The sequence below is a fragment of the Leopardus geoffroyi genome, chromosome C2 (genome assembly GCF_018350155.1).
Source record: "Leopardus geoffroyi isolate Oge1 chromosome C2, O.geoffroyi_Oge1_pat1.0, whole genome shotgun sequence".
In the NCBI taxonomy this organism is placed as follows: domain Eukaryota; kingdom Metazoa; phylum Chordata; class Mammalia; order Carnivora; family Felidae; genus Leopardus; species Leopardus geoffroyi.
This window is the reverse complement of record NC_059333.1, coordinates 9211406-9230807: the sequence shown is the minus strand read 5'-3', so window position 1 is coordinate 9230807 and position 19402 is coordinate 9211406. Positions and strand designations below refer to the sequence as shown.

At 43.8% G+C, this 19402-nt stretch overlaps 1 protein-coding gene across 1 annotated transcript in view; it reads left to right on the top strand.

The window, feature by feature from the left end:
- Positions 1–11349: 11349 nt before the first annotated feature.
- Positions 11350–19402, top strand: part of MORC3 (MORC family CW-type zinc finger 3) — a 41906-nt gene continuing 33853 nt past the window's right edge. Inside the window, exon 1 of the mRNA XM_045501428.1 lies at positions 11350–11473. Coding sequence (XP_045357384.1) covers positions 11435–11473 — 39 coding nt within the window. The 5' untranslated portion in view covers positions 11350–11434. The remainder of the gene's footprint in view (positions 11474–19402) is intronic.

Here is a 19402-nt window from a genome sequence, read left to right as displayed (position 1 = left end):
AGCCTGAACTCTCTGCCAGGGAGCATGGTTTGCCTTCCAGACTTGCCTACCTCATGTCCCCTTTTCAGCCTCCAGAGCATCGCATGAAGTCGGGTTCCAGGCCAGATGATGCACACTGGCCTAATGCGTGCTCTCCTGTCCATCCTTTCTGCACGCCAGGGATCGGTTTGGAATTAACCAGCATCGTCGGTTAAGTTTCCCGTAACATCCTACTAGTTCCTAGCGTGTGTGCAGTGTAGAAGCAATTTGTGTCAAGAGCCCCAGTATGGGATTTGGGGAGGACAGAACCACCCGATTACCTACATAAGGGCTCAAAAGAAGAATTCAAGCTCACCACTAGAAATAGGGGTATTCATACAAATATGTGTTAAGAATTACATGAAAATGATGGGTTTGTGCGTGTAAGGGGTATCTCTAAGAACATTTGCAAGCTTGGTGACTAAAGCTTTAAATACCGAAGCGTAGAGCTATAATTTCTATGTAAGTTCTGTGAGTTTGCTGTAATTCAGACTGTGAGGCGATAACCGTATGCCGATCAATAGTTAACCTCAAGGGCATGCATATGTTCATACCTCAGAATTTACAAAACTAGTAACTTACATCATCGGGAGCTATTATGCCATCTGTCCTTAGATTTACAAATTTTGTTGATGGTTTTTCTCTCTAGTATCTAAAACAGCTTAATGGTCTCTGAACATGTGTGTGTAAGTGAATCCTTATTTATTAAATGGAAATCTTAAAAGGAATTCCATAGTACATCATGGAACACTAAGGAAGTCTTATCAACGTGATGCACATTTAAATCTTTAGTTCGTGAATACCGTAGTAGTTGGGGTTATAAGCTGTGAGGTCGGCTTGCCTGGGTGTGGTGTTCAGCTTCCCCATATACTAGCATGAGCAAAACTTGTGCCTCGGTTTTCTCATCTATAAAATGGGACTATCGAATGCAACTGCATCTTAGGGTTCTAGCAACTAACCATTTCTGTGATCTGTGAACAGTTTTGCACCCCTCAGTGAAAAAGAAGCCTGTGCCCACCCCAATATCGGTAGGATGAGCAGAAGCAAGGTTAGCGGTTCCGTATTTTCTTCTTACTTTGGAACCGAGGCCCTTCACCACACTGTGGAGCCAACTGCTCTGCCTCCACTCCTCCCGGTGGAAATGCTCCGCGTCCGGCCCTCAGCCACTGCACTGAGGGCAGGGAGTGTGCTGGGAGAGGTGGGACTTGCCAGGAGTGGCCGTAGCCAAGGAGAACAGACTGGTGCTCTAACAGAGCGGGTTTGAACACACACAGCTGCGGGCAGTGTCGGTGGGAGGGTGGCCCATGCGTGTGGATGAAACGATCCCTGTAACTAGAGTGCTTTCCAGGGGCCAGGCACGGTGCCAGGCGTCTCCCGGGCATCACATTCTCTCTTCCCACCCCGTTGGGAAGTAGAGGCTTACCCCATTCTACAAGGCCAGCAGAGCTAGGAAATGGAACCTAGATCTGTCTCCCTCTTAGAGCCCTTTTCTCCACCCCAGTGCTGAGAAAATTAGACAGGAAATCCCCATGGTGGCTACTGCTGTTCCGTAATGTGTGGAAGACAAGTTTCTGAAACTACCCCGCCCATGTATGACTTCCTGCAAAACCAGCTCGTGCTGGGGCCACAGCACAGAGAAAGTAGCGCCTAGCTTTGAAAGTGTGGCGAGATCTGTTTTAGAGGAGAACACACCTTGTTTTCCAGTATTTGTACATTATGTGCAGTTAAATTAGGAGAAATGGCTAGGTTTGCCAAAGTAGTTAAGGAAGGTTGAACTTAAAAGTTTTGAACTATCCAGACAGGTTCTGTGTCATTGGAATAAAATGCTTTGGTGTTAAGACAATGCCTGCTAGCGGGTATTACTTGCAGTTCAGTGAGACACATAAACCAATGAACGTGCAAAGTCAACACCTTCAAGGAGAATATGATTAGGAGCAGAATGCGGATGAGCCAAGGGCACACTGAGGAGTCTCCACGTTCTACCTGAAGGAGCAACTGGGCTTGTGAGGGTCAAGTTAGTACCCTGTGTGTGTGATCATGTGTATGTGTTTTGTTACGTCGTGCAGTAATCATTCCACACCATTGCATCCTCTCCAACCGGACTTGGTGCTGTCTCTGAAGTTCAGAGTGAAGAGGACCCCTGCAAGCATTTTTCAGGCTGGATAGGGGTATCCTGAGGTTAGAAATCTGTCAGTTACGGTTAGAATCCAGCAGAGGAACTATGCTTAGCGAGGGTCCTCCCACCTGCATGTGCACGAGGACCACCTGGAGAGCTTGCAAACTTGCAGGATGCCTAGCCTCCTCCCCAGAGAGTCTGAGTCAGTAGAAAGGGTGACATTCAGGAATCTGCATGTGTAACAAGTTATTTTTGTCACCGGTGCTTCCTGGATCATTCTTGGAGACACTCTAGTTTTCAGAGCAATTTATTCATAAGTATGACGTGGAAACCAGGAGGAAGCCAGCAAGGCTGAACTTGTTTGGTTACTTCTCATCCTATATAGGTAGCTCCTTCCAAGCAGTTCTCCATCGAAATCAAGTAAGTCCACCTTTAAACCAATGGGAAAGGAAATACATTTTAAAATACTATGGGTCTAGGGGCGCCTGGGTGGCTCAAGTCGGTTAAGCGTCCGACTTCGGCTCAGGTCATGATCTCACGGTCTGTGAGTCCCAGCCCCACGTCGGGCTCTGTGCTGACAGCTCGGAGCCTGGAGCCTGCTTCGGACTCTGTGTCTCCCTCTCTCTGCCCCTTGCCCACTCACACGCTGCCTCTCTCTCTCTCTCAAAAGTAAATAAACACCAAAAAATTGTTTTAAATACTGTGGGTCTAGGAGAGGAGTAAAGTAGTTCCTCAACAAGTTAAAAATAGAATTACCATATGATCCATCAATTTCACTAAAAAGAACTAAAACCAGGGGCACCTGGGTGGCTCAGTTGGTTAAGCGTCTGACTTCAGCTCAGGTCATGATCTCACGGTCTGTAAGTTCAAGCCCGGCGTCCGGCCCTGTCCTGACAGCTCAGAGCCTGCTTCAGATTCTGTGTCTCCCTCTCCCTCTGCCCCTCCCCTGCTCATGCTCTGTTTCTCTCACTCTCAAAAATGAATATTTAAAAAAAATTTTTTAAAAAGAACTGAAAACAGGGTCTCAGATATTTTATTTATTTATTTATTTTACTGTTTATTTTTGACAGAGAGAGCAAGCAAGCACGAGTGGTCCGTGTGTGAACCCATAAACCGTGAGTCATGACCCGAGCTGAAGTTGGACGCTCATCCAACTGAGCCGCTCAGGTGCCCCTGGGGTCTCAGATATTTGTACACCTACGTTTATGGCAGCATTATCCACAATAGCCAACAGGTGGAAATGACCCAAATGTCCATTGACAGATAAATGGCTAAACAAAATGTGGTCTATCCACACAACAGAATATTATTCAGTCTTAAAAAGGAAGGGAATTCTCACACATGCTACAGCATGGATGAACCTTGAGGACATTAGGGTACGTAAACCAGTCACAGAAGGACAAATGGATAACTCCGCTTGCATGAGGGACCTGAAGTAGCCAAATTCATAGACACCAAGTAGAAGGGTGGATACCGGGGGCTGGGAGAGGGGGATGGGGAGTTCATGTCTAATGGGTACAGAGTTTCAGTTTGGAAAGATGAGAAAGTTCTGGAGATGTGTGATGGTGACACCACAATGTGTGCGTAATTAAGGTCACTGTATTGTACACTGAAAAAGGGTGAAAATGGCAAATTTCATGTTCTGTGTAGGTTACCCCAATAAAAATTCTAACACAAAACCAAAATTACTGTGAGTTTAAAAGGAGGGCACGATGGGGCGCCTGGGTGGCTCGGTCGGTTAAGCGGCCGACTTCGGCTCAGGTCATGATCTCGCGGTCCGTGAGTTCGAGCCCCGCGTCGGGCTCTGTGCTGACAGCTCAGAGCCTGGAGCCTGTTTCAGATTCTGTGTCTCCCTCTCTCTGACCCTCCCCCGTCCATGGTCTGTCTCTCTCTCAAAAATAAATAAACATTAAAAAAAAAATTAAAAAAAAAAAAAAGGAGGGCACGGAAGAGGGTCTAAGCCAGGGTTCCCCTTATGTGATGAACAGTGTCTGTCTCATCCTGGGTTTCCCCCACAAAGTCAACCAGAAGCAGAGGGGAGGTGGGAATTTAATCCTCGGGACCTGGAGGCCTCTCGTCTGTCTCTTCTGTCTCCCCTAACCACTCAGCATTTTAATCTCTTGCATATCTTTTCTATGTTGTTCCAGCTGCGTGATACTCTTTTCCTTCGCCTGACACGTCCCACTCAAATTGTTTATGTAACAAACATATGGGAACCAGTCTTTGAGATCCAAATTCCTCAGTCTTGCTTCTTTCTGCAGCTCCTCAGACACAGTGAGGCACTTTGTCACAGGACAGCCCTATTAGATCACCTACTAATGTCATAGCCCATCGCTGGCTGCGAGGCAGGCACCCCTTTTGTGGAAGAGAGAGACCCTGTATCTTCTTCAGTTCCTTCGGGGTCTGGCATATGGAGGCAGTCCACAGTAACTAAATGAAGAACATAAAGGTTGATGTTTCTGATAAAGGTGGTGCTGGAGGAGGAAGAAAGAGTAGGAAACCCCAGTTTGAATAAAGTAATCTGTAGGACTAGACAGCGGGGGGCTCAGGGAACAGTGGGTTTTGGGCCCCATACTTAGACCCTCTCTAGTAACCACTCCCCAGAGGCTCCTGCTGTCTCACTGATCACCCAGTGTTGGCGCACGAGGGCACTCTTCTTGGCTTGCTGTCCCCACTCTTCCCTGCTGGTCCTTGAACTACCTGATTTCACAGTCAGCCCAACCCACCTGAAAAACATGTGAAGACTGCCTTTTCTATCCTCCATGAGCGTGTCCTCAATTCTTATTGGACCCTTTGACAACAAAACACTGCTGTACTGTGTGGGGGTGAACACTTGGCCCAGGGCACCACCGTGCTGGTTGGAGAGCTCTTTGTGTTATAGTAAAGCTACTATCTTAACTCATAAGCACTTGATTGTATATTCTTCCAGGTTTCCCTTGCAACTGTTCTCTGTTTGTTTCTGAATCTAAGCCAGGTTAAGCATCTAATTGTTAAGGAATCTAAATTTCTTCAGGAAACAGATGAGTTGTCTAATATGATTGGGAGAGGTGGAGCTTGTGGTTAATCAAAAAGCATGATTGGCCTAAAGGCAATCAGACTCAATAAAAAGTTAATACATATACATCAAGGGACGCCTGGCTAGCTCAGTCAGTAGAGCATGTGACACTTGATCTTGGGGTTGTAGGTTCAAGCCCCACTTTGGGGGTAGGAATTACTTAATACAATTGTTAGGGGCACCTGGGTGGCTCGGTCAGTTAAGCGTCCAAGTCTTGGTTTCAACCGGGTCATGATCTCACAGTTTGTAAGTTCCAGCCCCACATTGGGCTCTGTGCCGATAGCACGAAGTTTGCTTGGGATTCTGTCTCTTCCTCTCTCTGTCCCTCCCCCACTCATGCTCATTCTCTTGTGCTTGCTGTTTCTCAAAATACATAAATAAACTTTAAAAAATGAAAATAAAATCTTTATACACACACATGCATATATATACATCAATATAGTTTTTTTGACATCAACATCTCTAAATGGCTAGTTATGAGATAGATGAAATCCCACTTACAATAACAACAACAATAAAATATCCAGGAAAAAAAAAAAGCTTCATAAGAACTCCTTGAAGAAAATATTTCTGAAGGAGTAAAGGACACTAGGAGTGAAAGGAAAGGCTCACTAGGTCTTAAAGAGGAAGATTCAACATCATCAAGTTGTAAATTCTAAATTAATCTGTGAATTTAAGGCAATCCCCCAGAAACAGCACTTGGTTTTTGTTTTGTTTTCTTTTAACAAGATAAGCTCATCCTAAATTTTATTTGGAAAAATAGGCAAAAGTAGCCAGAAATTTTCTGAAAACAAGGAGTAAAGAAGAGAACTACCCTGAGTAGGTCTTGAAACATATTATAAAGCTAAAATAATTGGTACCAGTGCAGGAATGGACAGCAGATCAACAGAATAAAATAGAAAGTCCATCAATGGACACAAATGCATAGAAAAATGTAGTATTCGAACCAATAGGGGGAAAGACAGGTGGCTTATTTGATAAATGGTATTGGGATAGCTAGGTAACCAACAGAAAAAAATAAGAAATTGGATTTATACCCCCCATCTTTCACCAAAATAAATTCCAAAGAGATCAAAGATTGAAACCATGAAGAAACCATAAAAATACTAGAAGAAATCAAGTGAAGGCATTTATATAAGCCAATAATGATCATTTTTAGATGAATACAAATCCCAGAAGCCATAAGAGAAAGTTCAATAATTTTGGCTATATGAATTTTCTTTTAAAAATTCTGCATAAAAAAATCATAAGCAAAGTAAAAGACAAATGGCAAACTGAGAAACATATTTGAAAAGACTCCTTTTATGAAGGGCTAATTTTTCCAATACTCAAAGAACACCTACTGAAAGATAAAGTATAGAAAGATGGGCAAAAGAAATGAACGGGGGGTTCTACGCACACGAAAAAACAATTGGCTATAACACATGTCAAATGATGTCCAAACTTACAATATAAGGAAAAACTTACAATTGCTCTGAAATATTATTCACTGACCGTTTCAGCAGATATTAGTATTAGGGGAAAACAGGATCTCTTCTACAAATAAGGAATATAAATTAGTACAAGCTCTTTGGAGGAAATTTGTCAATTTCTATCAAAACTATGATTGGGTGTATCTTTTGACCCAACAATCCTACTTTTGGGAATTTTTCTGATATACATGTATAACTTACATAAAAATTATTCACTGTAGTCTTATTGATAATAACAAAACTTTGGAGACAACCTTTGCCCACCAGCACAAGGAAGGGTTGGCTAAAGAAATTACAATATATCAATAAAAGGGAATGTTATTGAGGAATCCAGCTGGCTCAGTCAGTAGAACATGTAACTCTTGATCTTAGGGTCATGAGTTCGATCCCCATGTGGGGCATAGAGATTACTTAAAAAAAAAAAAGTTAGGAAGTTGCAAAATAACATGAGGAAGTTCTTTAGGCTGTTTTGGAAGGATCTACAAAATATACTGTTCAGTGTAAAAGTCAAGGTGCATATCCATATAGGTTTGTGAAAGCAACCAGATTTCACATTGTATTTATTAAATCAGGGAGAGATTTTATTTGACAAATATTCTAACTCCTGTATGGACTTTAAACATTTCTCTTTCCTTGACCTAGTCTATTTTCTTTTGACTTAGTCCTACAAAAATACTGTAGGCTGGGTGGCTTAAACAACAAACATTCATTTCTCACGGTTCTGGAGGCTGAGAGTTCAAGGTCAAGGTACCTTCTTGGTTGTTCCTGCCTTGTCTTCACATTGCAGAAGAGTTGAGGGAGCTCTGGCGGGTCTATTTTATTATAAGGGTATTAATATTCATGAGGGCTCCACCTTTGTGACATAATCACCTCTCAAAGTCTCCACCAAATACATTCATTGGGGGTTAGAATTTCAATGTATGAATTTGGGGGGGAGACATTCAGTCTACAGCGCTCCCCAAATAAGATAGTTTTCTATCATTAAAAAAATCACATCAAACTCAGCCTTTTTTTTTTTTAAATAAAGGTTTCCATGTAAGCTTGGGTTTGATACAAGTACCAGAGGGGTGTGGTGGGGCATTTATTTCCCTGTAAAATCCCCTTTTATACCAATGTAGTGTAAGTTCAGCCTGTACGTGTTTGCCTCACATTTTTTTCGATATGAGTAAGCCTTGAGGATGTAGAATTCCACAGTGTACTCAATTGTGTTAAAAAAAAAGGGGGTGGGGGGGGACAAGAATCTGTATATACAGGTAAGTACTTGCTTGCACATGAATATATTGTCAACGCTTGTAGTTGTCCTAACAAATTACCACAAATTTAGTGGCTTAAAATTACAGAAATTTCTTCTCTTCCAGTTCTGAAGGCCAGATGTCTGAAATAAGTTTCACTGAGCTGAAACCAAGCTGTCTGCAGGGCTTCATTCCCTCTGCAAACTCTGGGGGCTCTAGAATGGAGTGGCCTCACCTTTTCCAGCTTCTAGAGCTCATTCCTGGCATTCTTTGGCTCAAGACCCCTTCTTTTCAAAATCAGCAGTATAGCATCTTCAAGTCTCTCTCTGCTGCAGAGGCCAAATAACCTTCTGCGATCCCATCTCCCTCTGTCCCTGTCTTATATAACCTTTTCTTTTAAGTTTATTTATTTATTTTGAGAGAGAGAGAGTACGAGAGAGGTAGGAGCAGAGAGAGGGAAAGACCAGAATCTCAAGCAGGCTCCATGCTGCCAGCAGAGAGCCCGATGCAGGGCTCAAACTCAGGAATCCTGTGAGATCATGACCTGAGCTGAAGTCAAAAGTCTGACGCTTAACTGAGCCACCCAGGTTGCCCCTGTGTCTGTCTTACAAAGACCCTTGGGATTGCATCTAGGGCCCAACCACATAATCCAGGCTAATCTCATCTCAAAATGTGCTGAACAGCATATGATCAATAAGGGAAGTTGGAATAATAATAATAGTAATAAGTGAAGAAGTTGTCAGCCCTAGACTGACACAGCACCATACTAGTAAATTAAAACTCTTTGGATTCCCACAAAATGATAGTTGAGACTCATCAAATTGATTTCACAAGTCACAAATGGGCCACGATTTATTTAACCAACACAGTCTTGAGATCGTAAGTTCAAGAGAGGAAACCTTGGCTATTTTGTTCACCACGGCATCCTTAGAGCCCTGACGTTGACAGATGTGAAGAAGGCTCTCAATAAAGAGTTGATAAAAAAGCCTGTTACACAACAATCTTAAAGCTGGAGGGAACCGAGAAATTATCCAGTGCAGGGCATTACAAAGGGTGGTAACTAGCACCCTGATTTAGGCGATTCACATAATGTCATTTGCCCAATGAGTGAGTGGCAAGGGTGACAACAGAACATTTTTTTTTAACATTTCCTCGTACATTCAGATCTTCCTCTAGTTACGATGGAGCTACCTCTCAATAAACCCATTGTAAGTTGAAAATATAGTAGGGTGGGGGCGCCTGGGTGGCTCAGTCGGTTAAGTGTCCGACTCTAGATTTCAGCGCAGGTTGTGATCTCGAGGTCATGAGATTGAGATGCTCACTGAGCCTGGAGCCTGCTTGGGGTTCTCTCCCTCCCTCCCTCTCTCTCTCTCTGCCCCTCCCCTGCTCGCACTCTCTCTCAAAATAAATAAACATTAAAAAAAAATCGTAGGTTGAAAATGCGTTTAACAAACCTAAACATATCGAACATCAGAGCTTAGCCTAGCTTCACCTTAAATGTGTTCAGAACACTTACGCTAGCCCACAGTTGGACAAAATCATCTAATACAGAGCCTATTTTATAAGAAAGTGTTGGATATCTCTTTGTTTAAATACTGTACTGAAAGTGAAAACCAGCCTGGTCCTATGGGTTGCAATTGTTGTTAAGTGTGTGGGTTGTTTATTCTGATAGCATGGCTGATTGGGAACTACAGCTTGCTGCTACGCAGCATCATGAGGGAAGATCAAACCGGATATCGCTAGCTCGGTGTTGACCTTAAAAATAAAATAAAAACTGCCAGTTGTTTTACTGGCAAAATTGGGCTTGTTTAAGAATAAAAGAGAATTGCAGTTGGGGACAAACAAGTTGCGGCAAAGCCATAGGTGATTCCAGAGAATAAAGGAGAGGTACCCTTTCTGAAGGAGAAAATGGGTAGATTGGGAAGGCTGTTATAAACTAAAAAGTCCACTGGAGTAAATTGGGAGTTCAAAGTATAGTGTCTTGGCTGAGCTGTTTCGGGGGTGTAGGAGATAAAGGTAAGGCTTTATTCTTTTCCCCACTCTCCCCCCACCCCCCATAGTAAAGTAGTACCAAGCAGCAAGGTCAAGTCCGGGTAGTGTCAAGACAGTCTCTTCCTGTTGGGCCTGCAATTGACAAGGAGTGGTAGGTAGGGCGCGAGAGCGCCCTCTGTCAAACCCCCCACTCCACTTTACCCAGGTTTCTGGTTATTAATTTTCACATCAGCAAAAGAGCAAAATTCGAAATTCCAAGTACAGTTTCTACTGAATGCGTATCATTTCCGCACCACGGTAAAGTCGTCAAATCCTAAGTAGAACTGGGGTAAGTGGGGGTGGGGGTGGGGGTTACCATCTGTATTGGAATATTTAGTTTATAGTAAGCCTGGACTAATGTATACCAAATTGTTTATACGTTCTGGTGAAGAGATTGGGAGTAAATTTTGTGTCATATCTCCGTATGATTTGCATTTTTACAAAGGAAATGTATTACAGTTTAAAAACGCAATAGGTGGGAAGCGGGTGGGAGAAATGGGATAACTTTTTTTTTTAGTTGAAAAAAAGTTAGGGGCGCCTGGGTGGCTCAGTCGCTTGAGCATCAGACTTTGGCTGAGGTCAGGATCTCACAGCTTGTGAGCTTTGCCATCAGGCTCTGCGCTGACAGCTTGGAGCCTGGAGCCTGCTTCGTATTCTGTGTCTCCCTCTCTGTCCCTCCCCACTCAAACCTCTGTCTCTCCCTCAAATAAACATTAAACAATTTTTTGAAAAAAAAAATTGAAAAAATTAAGCTTAACAAAAACAAGTGTTGGAGACCTGACAGGTGCTTAAACTTACCCCAAATCAGCACAAAGACATAAAAGGAAAAACAAAAAGCAAAAAACCTAAATGGATATTAAAAACAAAACAAAACAAAACCGTTTCCATCCTCTCTTTACCTGCAATATGTAACAAACAACCCTATACTTCTTCATTTCTCTATCTTCCTCACTCAGCCCGGTGCCCGGCTCCAAGCCGACACCGAATAAATGTGCATGCGAGAAAGGACTCTTTTCATAAGGATGAAGGATGATAATTTCCAGAACAACTCCAGTATGCACAAAATCTACATTTCGTTAACAAGGTTTCAAATCACACGGACACAGGTGGGCATGGGATGGCTTTTCGGCGCAATTCACTTCCAGCCAGGTCAGGCGCCTGGAGCGCACTTCTCCGGGCCCAGGCACACGTCGCTATAGGCTTCGAATTCCAGACCCTCAAGTCTCCAGGTCCGGTTAATGCAGCGACCCGTTCGCGCCCGCCCGTCTCACGCATGCGTCCTACCCCTGCAGGGCCGGGCGCTGCGAGCCCAGTTCTTGGCTTAAACCAGCCTCAATTTACCTTCCCCACAGCTCTCCGCACCACAGCGCCCGAGGCGGAAGTGGGTGGGCGGGGCGACCGCGCGCCCCGCCCCCGGAAGTGGGTGGGCCCAGCAGGCCGTGCAGTCTTCCCGGCCGCCTCCCAGTCGGGTTGCGGCCGAGGCCGGTCCTGGCTTTGTAGCTCGCTCAAGATGGCGGCGCAGCCACCCAGCGGGATCCGCCTCAGCGCGGTGAGCAGCCGCGAGGGGTGGAGCGGGCCGTGTCCCAGGAGGGCGGGCAGGCGGGCAAGCGCGGGGGGGCAGGCAGTGGGCGGTGGCGACTTGTCGGCGCGGCGGTTGGGGCCGCGGCGGGGCCGGGGGAGGGGGCGGCCATCTCGCTCCCGTCGGCGGAGCCGCTCGGCGGCGGGCAGGGTCGGGCGGCGCGGGCCGGGCTGCGTTCCGTTTCCTCCGCGATAGGTTTCTGTTTTGCCTTCGCGGCTTCGGGGCGGGCCGGGGCCGCGGCCCCTCCTCCCGGCTCCCTCCTGGCTGCCTGGCAGCTGTCGTCCGAGGGCGAGGCCTCGGTGGTCGGGTCGCCCGCCCCTCGGACAGCGGGGCCCCTGACCCTTCCTGGCCTGCGGACCCGCGGGGCGCCCCGGAGCCGGGGGGGGGGGGGGGGGGAGCGGCAGCGGCAGATCGCGGCCCGAAATGCCAGGCGGCCTTGACCTCTAGGCAGTGGGATGGGGTGAAGCGAGCCGGAACGAGTCTTCCTGATTCGTTCACATTCCTGCCGCTTCCCTCCAGTTAAGCCCTCGGGCCCAAATCCCCAGGTCACTGGGCTCTCCCGTTTCCTGTAGCCTCTCGGTCGTGTCTGTTTCGGGGCGTTCTTGGAAATCCTCCAGTATTTCTCGTATCTAGTAGTCCTAAGTCGTAGGGAGCGGTCGCACACTAGAATTAACATTTCACCTCCTAAAATGTGGGCGTGGCTTCTCTGCCTGATTATCCTTAAAAAGTTGGTGTTGATATGCGAAAGTGTACCTCCTCTTTTGAGGTTGGTGACTCTTGCCAGAGAATGTCTACCTTAGTCTCGTTAAATTGAACAATCGGGTGGTAATACCGTTGCTTTAAAAATGGTGCATTGCTCTGTGACTTTTTTAGATTTATCCAGATTCTTACCCACACCTGGTATTGTTGGACTTTAACAATTTTTCCTGTGTGACGAGTGTGAAATGTACGTGGGTTTACTTTACATTTCCTTGACTGTGAAGTTAAAAGTTAGTAACATTTTACTCCTTAAAAAAATGGGACGCCTGTGTGGCTCAGTTGGTTAAGTGTCTGACTTCAGCTCAGGTCGATCTCCCGGTTTGTGAGTTACAGCCCCGCCTTGGGCTCTATGCTGACAGCTCAGAGCCTGGAGCCTGCTTCGGATTCTGGTCTCTCTCTGTCCCCCGCCCCCCGCACTCAAGCGCGCTGGGGTGTGTGTCTCTCTCTCTCAAAAATGAAGGAAACATTACAAAAAATAACCTATTCGTATCCTTTGTCCATTTTTCTGTTCTCTTTTAGAGAAATTTTTATTGATCTATAAGCATTCTTTACCCATCCTGAATAAAGGTCCTTTGGTTACATAACTGGCTTGTTGAATGAGATAGTATTTAGTAGTTTGAATATGGAGAAAACTTTATTCTTCTTACGTCTGGCTTTAAATATTACTTGCTAATGGTTCTTTTCCATGCCCGAGTGGATCTGGGCAGATATAATAACACACTCCAATTAGCCTCAGGTATTGTAAAGTGTGACCTCATCTAATTTAAAATCTCTTATTCAGTTTAATGCCTGGCCCTTCCCCTTCCCAGATTGGGCCACATTCTGGACCAGAATCGTGTAGAGGGGAAAGGGAGTGAACTGGTTGGGTCCTATTTCTACTCTTGGATTCTCTTTTCCTTCCCTGGGCCCTGCAATGTCTCAGGCTCTTTAAGATTGAGGTGATAAAGGGAGCAAAGACAAAGGTCAAAACAGGGTTAAGAGACCGGTAGTGTTGTTAGTTGGCTGTCTGGGTGAAACAGCTGTCCCTGTGCTAAATCTTTCTTTTGTGGGTAATATGGGCTGTTTTGAACCCCATTGACAGAAGTCTCCCATCTGCAGAGCTTCTGGACCGTATCTCCACCCATCTTCTTGCTTTAGGACAGGAATTGGCAAACTACAGCTCATGGGCCAAATCCAGCCTGCCACCTGTTTTTGTGTGACCCACAAGCTAAGAATGATCCTTAAACAGTTGGAAAAAAATCAAAGAATATTTTGTGACATAGAAAAATTATGTGACATAGACATTTCAGTTTCCATAAAGTTTCATTGGAATATAGCCCTGCTCATTGTTTGCATATAGCTCTCAAATGTTTTCATTAGGGGAGTCTCGGAATTAATGAGTTTATGCATTTGTCAGAATCATAGAACCTAAGGCACAGAGGTGAACCATAATTATACAATTTTTTTTTTTTTTAAATTTTGGAGGGTGAGAGATCTTAGAATGGACTGCAGAGTGACAAAAACACTTAAATTGTTGCTTTTTGCTTCCATATTTCTAAGTAAAAACGCGGGTACCATTTTGTTATTTTCCAGTAGTCTGCTATGGAGTTAACTGACACGTGCACACTCTTCACCTCCTCCCATCCTTCCAATGCACGTATCTCTTTTTTGTTGAATTACTGTCTGATTTGTCACTCTTACCACAATTCACAAGTGAGCCAAACAGAACTATGATTGCATTTCCTTTGCTGTACAGCTTTTTGTTTTTCTGAAGTTAATAATTGTATTTTGTTTGCTTAGATTTGGTCTGTACTGATCACTCTTTCATCCAAACTTTCACAGACCTACAAAATCTTTTCCAGATGTGTTCAAGCACACCCAATATTTTGTCAGTTTTGTTGGCTCACTTGTGTTTTGGGGACTTCCCTTTATCATTTTTCTGGAAATTTCCTTCCCCTTTTTGTTGGGTCCCCATTCCACATATTCCTCTTTCAGGGTTTACTCCCTTGGCAGGGACAACAGGTCAGTGACTGAGAGCATGGGCCCTGGAGCCCACTTGCCTGGGTTCAAATCCTGACACCTGGATGTGTAACCTTGGCAAGTTACTTACTCTCTACGCCTGAGTTTCCAGTCTGAAGGATGGGCGTAATTTATCCACTTCAGAGGGTGGTTTTAAACAGTAAAGGAGTAAATGCATATAAAAGGCCTGTGTGTATAGTAAGCACTCCGTAAATACTGGCTATTTTTGTTCCTGGTAGTGGCGGAGCCCATCCATCCTTCCAAAAACAGGTCTACCTTCTTGAAAGCAAAGTACACGAGAAGAAATTTTATGTCATTTCTTGGAAATACATTGTTTTCTCTTTACATATCATTTAGCTGGGTTTGTAATTCTAAGTTACAAATGATTCTCTTAGAATTTTAAAGACGTGCTTTATTGTGATAGAGTTCTGTGCGTTGTATTGGGCACTCAGGCTAGAAACTCAAGTCCTTCATAATCAGCAAAGTGTTCTCATTTATTTGACAAATTTCATCCCTCTGGTTTTCTGTTCTCTGTTGTCTCTCGTTTTCCTTCTCACTGTTTTTTCTTTCTTTTCTGTGAGATTTTCTCCATTTGTTCTTTTACCTTTCTCTTACCATGTGTTTAATTATTATAAACACTATCTTACTCTCTGAATGTCTTTTTAAAGTCTCCCTGGACAAAGTATTTGCTGTTGCTGGGCATATTGATCATAGTATTTTTGTGAAGTTTTTGTTTTGTTTTGCTCACTGCATTGCCGCTACTTTGTTCCTTTTTCTGCATGTTTTTGATTTCTAATTTTACACATTCTCAAATGTCCAGAGGTGGTTAACCTGCTTACATTTCCAAGTGAGACACTAAAAGCTGACTGGAAGATGTTCGTACATGAGTAGAGCCCCTTTGGTGGGCTTCATTGTTGGGTTTTCAGGCAGGAAGGAATCGGTTATATTTTGCTGGGGGCACCCTATGTCAGTATTTGTAAGACTGTAGAGAGTGGAAGTGTTAGAAAATACGTTTGTTAAAAATAACTTAAACATTTGTGATGAGCACTAGGCATTCTATGGAAGTGTTGAATCAACTATATTGCGCATCTGAAACTTATATTAATGCTGTTCGTTAACTGGAATTTAAATAAAAACTTAACAAAATATAAAATAAACATTATTAAAAGTTTTTAAAAAGTGGGAACAACAAAAATAAGATGCTATCCAGAAGGGCTTGACACAACTTGTAAAAGAACCAAATGGAGCTTTTAGACATTATTCTGTTTTCTAGAGAGGAATTTTGCATCTAGTCTCTTGTCATGGCATATATAATTCTGGTTGGTAGCTCATCTGAAAGCTCAGCTAGGGAAAGGAGGCGTGTCACATTGTTCAGTGTGCTGACTTGGTATTTATCTCTTTGTTTATTATTGTGGCAAAATACACTTCACATAAAATTTACCATCCTAATCATTTTTAAGTGTACAAGTTAGTAGTGTTACATACATTCACATCGTGGAGCACCTGGGTGGCTCAGTCGGTTCAGCGTCCGACTTCGGCTCAGATCATGATCTCAGGGCTCGTCAGTTCCAGCCCCGCATCGGGCTTTCTGCTGTCAGCGCAGAGCCCGCTTTGGATCCTCAGTCTCTCTTTCTCTCTGCCCCTCCCCACCACATGCATGTGCAGATGCGTATGCGCTCGCTCGCTCTCTCTCTCTCTCTCTAAAATAAACATTTAAAAAAAAAATCTTCAGATATATTCACTTTGTTGTACAGTCTCCAGAACTCTTTTTATCTTGCAAAACTTAAACTCTGTACCCATTAAAAAATAATTCTCCATTTCCCTTCCCATAGCCCCTAGCAACCACCATTCTACTATCTGTGAATTTGACTCCTGTAGGTCTCATATAAGTATAGTCATGAATTATTTGCCTTTTTGTGACTGGTTTATTTCACTTAGCATAATGTCCTCAAGGTGGTTAGCTGTAGCATGTGTCAAGGTATCTTTTTGAGGCTGAAAAATACTCCCTTGTATGAATATACCACATTTTGTTTATCCATTCGTTGATGGATATTTATGTTGCTTCCACCTTTTGGCTGTTGTGAATAATGCTGCTATAAACACGGGTGTACAAATAATCTCTTCAAGATCCTGCTTTCATTTATTTTCAGTATATACCCAGCGGTGGAATTGCTGGATCATGACAATTCTGTGTTTACTTTTATAATACGATCCTGGGGCACCCGGGTGGCTCAGTCAGTTGAGTGTCCAACTTCGGCTCAGGTCATGATCTCACGGTGCATGAGGTCGAGCCCCATGCACAACTTGTAAAAGAACCAAATGGAGCTTTTAGAAATTATTCTATTTTCTAGAGAGGAATTTTGCATCCAGTGCATCTGTGCTGACCGCTCAGAGCCTGGAGCTTGCTTCGCATTCTCTCCCTATCTCCCCCTCTCTCTGTCCTTTCCCTGCTCATGCTCTCTCTCTCTCTCTCTCTCTCTCTCTCTCTCTCTCTCTCTGTCTCTCTCAAAAATAAATAAACATTAAAAAAATTTTTTTATAATACCGTCCTAATGAGTGTGAGGTGGTACCTCATGGTGCTTTTGATTTGTATTTCCCTAATGATTAGTGATGTTGAGCATCTTTTCTTGTATTTAGTGGCCATTTGTGTACCATCCATGGAGAAATATCCAGGTCCTTTGTCAACTATTTAGGATTTTAGTCCTTTTGGTGTTGATTCGTGTAGGAGTTCTTTATGTGTTCTGGATGTTAACCTTGTACCACATACTTGCAGATTTTTTCCCATTCCATAGATTTTTCATTTTGTTGGTTGTATCCTTTAATGTGCAGAAGTTTTAAATTCTGATACAGTACAATTGATTTTTTTGTTTCCTGTGCTTTTGGTGTCCTATCCAAGATCCAAATCCAGTGTCCTGAAACTCTTCCCCTGTGCTTTCTTCTAAGAATTTTATAGTTTTAACTCTTTATGTTAGATCTTTGATCCATTTTAATTCCCCCCCCCCCCCGTATGATGTGAGGTAACGTGCAACTTGATTCTTTTGTGTGTAGATATCTAGCTTTCCCAGCACTGTTTATTGAAAAGACTGTCCCTTCCCCATTGAGTGGTCTTTACACGCTTGTGGAAGACCATTTGGCCATATATGTGAGGGTTTTTTTTCTGGGCTGTCTGCTGACTTGCCTTTAACCCACCTATGTTCGTTGTCTCTGAGCTGCCATCATCACTTGCTCCAGAAAACAGACTGCCCGCTTTCTGCTGGGTTGCTTAGAGTAGTTGCAGGATGAAAGAAGGAACGGGGGTGGGGAGTGGGGGGAGTCTTTACTGTTTCTTATTCTCCTTCTCTTTCTTTTTCTTCTATGTTTGTTTATTTTGAGAGAGAGAGAGAGGGCGTGCACAAGCAGGGGAGGGGCAGAGAGAGAGAATCCCAAGCAGGCTCCGCACTGTCAGCTCAGAGCCAGCCCACAATTGGGCTCCAACCCGTGAGATCATGACTTGAGCCAAAGTCAGACCGTTAACTGACTGAGCCACCCAGGCGCCCCAAACCTGTCTTGTTTTCATACAGCCTCTGGTACCTTTGACTTCAGAGCCACAAAAGTCTAATTCCTGAGGCTTTCTGGAGTTCTGCCAAGGTTCCTTCCTGGTCTGCTTCTTGTTTTGTTTCCCCTCTCCTATAGGTTTCAGACTTCGCTTTTTACAGGCTATTAAATCAGTTGTCATTATCCAAACCACGGACTATTCTATGTACTATTATCCATCATTTCTCTGATTGTTTTTGTTCTTCTGGGTTTATTCCCTTTTTTCCTCCCTTCATTACAGAGCAATTTCAGTTGGGAGCCTAAGTGAACACTCTATGTGTTCAGGCTTCCAAAAAGTTTTATATATTTAACTGATTTTTTAAATTTGTGACTATTTGTTGATGCTATTTTTTTTTTTAATTTTTTTTTTCAACGTTTATTTATTTTTGGGACCGAGAGAGACAGAGCATGAATGGGGGAGGGGCAGAGAGAGAGGGAGACACAGAATCGGAAACAGGCTCGAGGCTCTGAGCCATCAGCCCAGAGCCCGACGCGGGGCTCGAACTCACGGACCGCGAGATTGTGACCTGGCTGAAGTCGGACGCTTTACCGACTGCGCCACCCAGGCGCCCCTGATGCTATTTTTTTAACGTTTATTTATTTTTAAGAGAGAGAGAGAGAGAGAGAGAGAGAGACAGAGTGCAAGTGGGGGGAGGGCAGAGAGACAGGGAGACAGAATCTGAAGCAGGCTCTAGGCTCTGAGCTGTCAGCACAGAGCCCGACGAGGGGCTTGAACTCCCAAAACGCGAGATTATGACTTGAGCCAAAGACTGACACTTAAGGACTGAGCCACCCAGGCGCCCTGATTCTAAAAGTTATATTGATTCTTTAAAAAATCTGTGTGATCTTCAGAGCATCTTGGTTTTTTGTGCGTGTTTCCTACTGTTTGGGGGTGGGGGTGATGTCTAGTACTAGTGTGTCTTGCCTGCTAACATTTTCTCCTGGTGGATTGTTCCCTTAAATGTTATTTTAGATTGTGTACTCAAAATATTCCCCTAAATAATGACGTAGGGAATCGTGTGCTGTCAGATTGAGGCTGTGTCTCCATAGTGGTTCTGCAGGTTATATAAATTGAAACACTTAACCCAAGCGAAGGCATGCCTCTTTTTACAGAACTTCGTGTTACACTTTTTTTTTTTAAGCATCCAGATCCAAACAGACAGGCTTCCCATTAAGCAGATTTCCACCCCTCCTCTGCTAATGGAGGGGAAGAGGAGTGGGGAGAGGGGCATTTACTTCCAAATCTATCTCTGAGTCACAATTAAAACCAAAACCTTTGTATTCCAGTCACTCATTGCATCCTCATTATCAAATCTTATTTTTAATTCCTTCTTTACTTGAAGCCATTAAGGATTTTCTTCATTTTTATTTTTATATGAGCTCAGTTGTGTCGTTAAGGAATACTTAACTTTTTTTTAAAGAACTCACACAGTGCTTACTATGTTTCTGTTGGTCTCCTGAGCGTTTTACAAATATTAAGTTACTTAATATTCTTAACAGCCTGGTAAGCTGATATGATTGTCATCCTCATTATTATAGATGACAGAACTTGAGGCACAGAGGTTAAGC